This window comes from Zerene cesonia, chromosome 25 (genome assembly GCF_012273895.1).
Source record: "Zerene cesonia ecotype Mississippi chromosome 25, Zerene_cesonia_1.1, whole genome shotgun sequence".
NCBI lineage: Eukaryota > Metazoa > Arthropoda > Insecta > Lepidoptera > Pieridae > Zerene > Zerene cesonia.
Genome location: NC_052126.1, coordinates 485,874 through 490,114, shown reverse-complemented (window position 1 = coordinate 490,114; position 4,241 = coordinate 485,874). Strand labels below are relative to the sequence as shown.

The 4,241-nt window shown below is 32.6% G+C and overlaps 2 protein-coding genes across 2 annotated transcripts in view; both read right to left on the bottom strand.

The window, feature by feature from the left end:
* Nucleotides 1–2,114, bottom strand: part of LOC119836735 (juvenile hormone epoxide hydrolase-like) — a 4,129-nt gene extending 2,015 nt beyond the window's left edge. Inside the window, exons 1-6 of the mRNA XM_038362178.1 lie at nucleotides 1,935–2,114; nucleotides 1,697–1,836; nucleotides 1,309–1,396; nucleotides 1,062–1,226; nucleotides 594–740; nucleotides 112–313 (exon numbers count right to left, since the gene is read on the bottom strand). Of these exons, the coding sequence (XP_038218106.1) occupies nucleotides 112–313; nucleotides 594–740; nucleotides 1,062–1,226; nucleotides 1,309–1,396; nucleotides 1,697–1,836; nucleotides 1,935–2,114 (922 nt within the window). The remainder of the gene's footprint in view (nucleotides 1–111; nucleotides 314–593; nucleotides 741–1,061; nucleotides 1,227–1,308; nucleotides 1,397–1,696; nucleotides 1,837–1,934) is intronic.
* Nucleotides 2,115–3,670: 1,556 nt separating this feature from the next.
* Nucleotides 3,671–4,241, bottom strand: part of LOC119836570 (juvenile hormone epoxide hydrolase-like) — a 3,670-nt gene continuing 3,099 nt past the window's right edge. Inside the window, exon 7 of the mRNA XM_038361952.1 lies at nucleotides 3,671–3,699. Coding sequence (XP_038217880.1) covers nucleotides 3,671–3,699 — 29 coding nt within the window. The remainder of the gene's footprint in view (nucleotides 3,700–4,241) is intronic.

Here is a 4,241-nt window from a genome sequence, read left to right as displayed (position 1 = left end):
ATATAGTTAACTACTCCGAATTTAACGCGTGCAAAGCCACGGGCAAAAGCAAGTATTAAATATAAAAAAGACAAAAGTGAAGGCTTATTCGTATTCTATTTAATATCTTACCCACTGTATCTGGCTTAGTGGCCTGAATGTGCATATATCCCGTCTCTTGCAAACTGTAGCTATAGCGTTCTCCCAAGGGGTACATTCTGTCAGCCAAATCAGTACTGACCACGAGGGGGGGATAGATTGAGCCCAATAAACGAAGTGTCGAGGACCATGGAGTCGCCAACGTTGCAAAATTCGTGTGGTATCCTAACACTTCCTAAATTGGTAGTAATACGTCATTTAATTGCGTCAGCTTTATTGTAATTTAATATGCAGTTAGTTTCAAATTTGGACATAGAAAAAGTTACTGTTTTCTAATTGTATTGGATTTTATCATAATAAACTACCTTGATAAATCCAATTAAAAATGGACTTAAATTGATACTTTCATTCAAGCGCTTTCCGCTTAGATTTAGTCAATGTTTTCATAAAATCATAAACAGTCGAAAGTCCTCATCGCACTACTTGTTTTATGTTGTCAATAACTCAAAAAATACCTTTTGAAAGAATGTAGCCATGATGCTGCCTATCAATGCACCCCAATCTCCCCCTTGGACGTAGTACTTCTTGTGACCTAGTCTAGACATCAGGTTTTTGAGTACGATAGCGATCTTATCTGCCGCAAGACCAGGACGCACTGCACCCTATACCAAAGTTTAATAAATCGCATCTCATTTTCATTATTGTAAGAAATAATAAACAATGATAAGTATTAAGTACTTTAGTTATGTCACCATATAATTATTGGCAATGTTTGTGTAGATTTTAAGACCTTCATAAACTTACCGTATCATAAAATATACGTTCTTTTGCTGTAAATATTTCCCCATATTATGAATTTAGAAATTTAACGCATCGTATACTCTCATACAATAAATAAATCGCGTATAAAATCCGTTCTATTCTATATATATAAATATATACATTCTATCCTACGGTGTTGCAAATATAACTAAAAAACTCACACTAGAAAATCCATAACCAGGCAGGCTGGGAATAATCAGCTCAACTGCGAAATCCCTGTCCTTATTCACGGCGGTAAGAAGTGGTATGGCATCATAGAACTCCAGGAAGGACGCTGGCCAGCCATGCAGTAACAGCAGTGGTACCACCTCTTTACCTGGAGGGACCTTATCGAAAGTAAAATATTATTTCCGAAATTTATGACACTTGACTTGTCTTTTATGTATTTATTAAAGTTTTACACTTTACCTCTGGGGTTACTCTCACGAAGTGTATATCCAATCCTTGAATGTTTGTCTTGTAATGTTTGTATTGGTTTATATACTTTTCACGATCGCTGCAAAATAAATAAAATGTATTAATTGAAATAATTGAAATATATTTTTCACTAGAGGCTCGTTCCGGCTCCGCTCGGATATCAAGATTCCTGTTTTCTCCCAAGGGTTACACTTTTTTCATATTTGTTTGTTGTTCTTTGCTTTATTAATTTTTGAGATAGAAAATTGACATCCGTTTTAGTCATAACATCTCGTGGTTTTCAACCATAAATCATACAAGAAGCAAAGGTAATTGTAACGGTATTTATGCTTGATTGTAATTTAAAAACAATTGATTGAATAATGCAAAGAATACAAACCTGAATGGATATTCCTCCGCCCAGTACTTCAGCCACGTCTCCAGCTGCTTGCTGTTAAAGCCATATTCGAAAGCTATCCCTTCTAGTGGCGGAGTCAGCGGAGGACGAGTTTTTAAACGATGCTTGATGTCTCTGATCGTCTTAAAAATATATGTATAATCTAATGACTAATCTTTATAATGAATAAAAGAAAGACACAGTTCAGTACAAATGTAATCTGAACCTAATAATCTCTTACCGAATTAGTGAACTGCACTTGAAAAGGTACAATAGCTTCGTTGTACTTAGATTTGTCTAGCTTGGGCCCCCACCACTCTTCCAGGTCGATGTCTGGTAACGGAGGGGGGCCTTGGAAGTGCATGTATAGAGTTGATGCAGCGATACCAGCCAAGATACTAATGAGTATCACACGCAACATCTGTTAAGATGATAGAATACGTATAATATGACAATTATTTCACTTGGACTTAAAAGTAAAAGCATGATTCTTGTCCATGTTTTATGTGGAGAAAAAGACATCATAGTTAAAATTTAAAAAGTTATTCTATATTTCATTGTAGATGTCTATGAAATTTTAGAATGATACGAAGACTGCGCGAAGGGACGAAAGAATCTTATAAAAACCAAGGGTCGAAAAATAGCGTAAATAAAGGCCAATAATATAAGTTTTTATTTACAATCGATACATACGAAAACTGGTCAAGACATAAATAAAGTGATCATTCTGTTTAAGAAAAAACTAAAGTGCCTCACTATTGATAGAGCTAGACCTATTTTATAAATGGGTCCACTCGAGCTTTCAAAGAAAAAAAGGATCATTAAAATGACATCACTGTCGAAAGTTCTAAGGTAACGAACCATACAAACACTAAATATATCGAAAACGCATTGGAAACCTCCTTTTTAAGGTTAAAAAAAATACTTGTAAATATTTATAAAATATGCAGTATACTTCACTAACCGTTTCGACTTCTATGTTCACTCTATATCAACTTAAAATTAAAACTGAATCAATTGATCGTAATTCTTATCAAATATATATATAAGATACCGGTCATTCTATAAAACCTTATCTCTTGTTCTATAATTGAAATGAGTCACATTTAACGTATAATCTGATTAAATTAAATTAAATATAAAAATATGCTTTACAGACCTTTCAATTGAAACCCATATTGAGGGAGTTTTGACCTATTAAATCCAACATATTGCAGCTGCTGCATCTTAGACAGATTATCATCAAACATAGCTGAAAATCAAGGCAAGGAAACTGGCTTTCAAATAAAAAAAAAAACTATAAATTTTCGAAATTTCGCCATCCTTTTAAGAGTTACGATGTCACAGACAGTCATCGATGTCATGCTTATCCTTATGCGTTTGATTAATAGTTCATCTATCACGAAATTAGCAGCATCAGATCGTTCAGATGCTAAGATTATATATAGCATAGCTAAGATTTCAGAATACCGTTCAAGTTTCAAAAATGGGACGAAACGACAGCAATACCCTATCAACACAAAAAAAACACTTCTCTCGGCTTCCATTCTATTTTTTCTAATGTCACCGTTATCGGTGTGTAAAATGTACAAAATGTTGAAGTTGGTCAAAATTGAGTCTGATTGAGTCAGTTACATACAAACACATCTGAAAAACTTTATTTATTTATTTATTTATAAAAAATCACTTGCCATAACAGGACAAGCCCAATGCGACAGTGATACAAAAAACAAAAAAAAAATAATAATTTTTCAACAAACTTAACTAACTTAAATACTAGATACATGCTTAACTAAATATATTTCCTAACTATAACTTATTATTCTGTGGCTGAAGCTTATGAAAACTCGGTAATAACAGGAAATTTTGAAATCGTAAATATGTTGCACAGACGTTTTTTATAATATTACTTTTCAATCACCCAAACAAATAATAAATACATTAATAATACTAAAACAAATTGAATAAACTGCAGGGTCATGCATTAATCTCAATTACGTGCATCACTGTAGATACATGTAGAAAATTTATACTGAAAGTTGTAATCTAAAATGAATGATTAAATAAGTGCGGATACGCGGTGGAGTTGTAAAGAAAACAATACTACATTTTAACCATTTATTATACATTTACATACATACAGATAAATAATTGTACACATGAAGGAATGAAAAATAATTTCAATGGAATTAAACTCATTTGCGTAATAACCTACGTCAAAATAATCCTTTAAAAAATGTAATCGATATCTGTTACAGTATAGTATTATATAATCTGTGCCTTTACATATATATAATTTTTATTTTATCGTTATATCTACTATCTGTCAATTCTGTCTGTGATCTATCCAATTTTTTTCATTTATTACTGTCCTTTCCATATTTATTAATATCGCTTTCCTTCCCTGGCGCTTTCACCAGCTGATTATTATTATTCCTGTTCACTTGCTTCTATTTCGTCTGCAAATTATACTGTCTCCGTAGAATCTTCAAATACTTCTCAAAAAAAAAGGTTTTATTGCAATACGTTCCTATTTTGAATTCTTCGT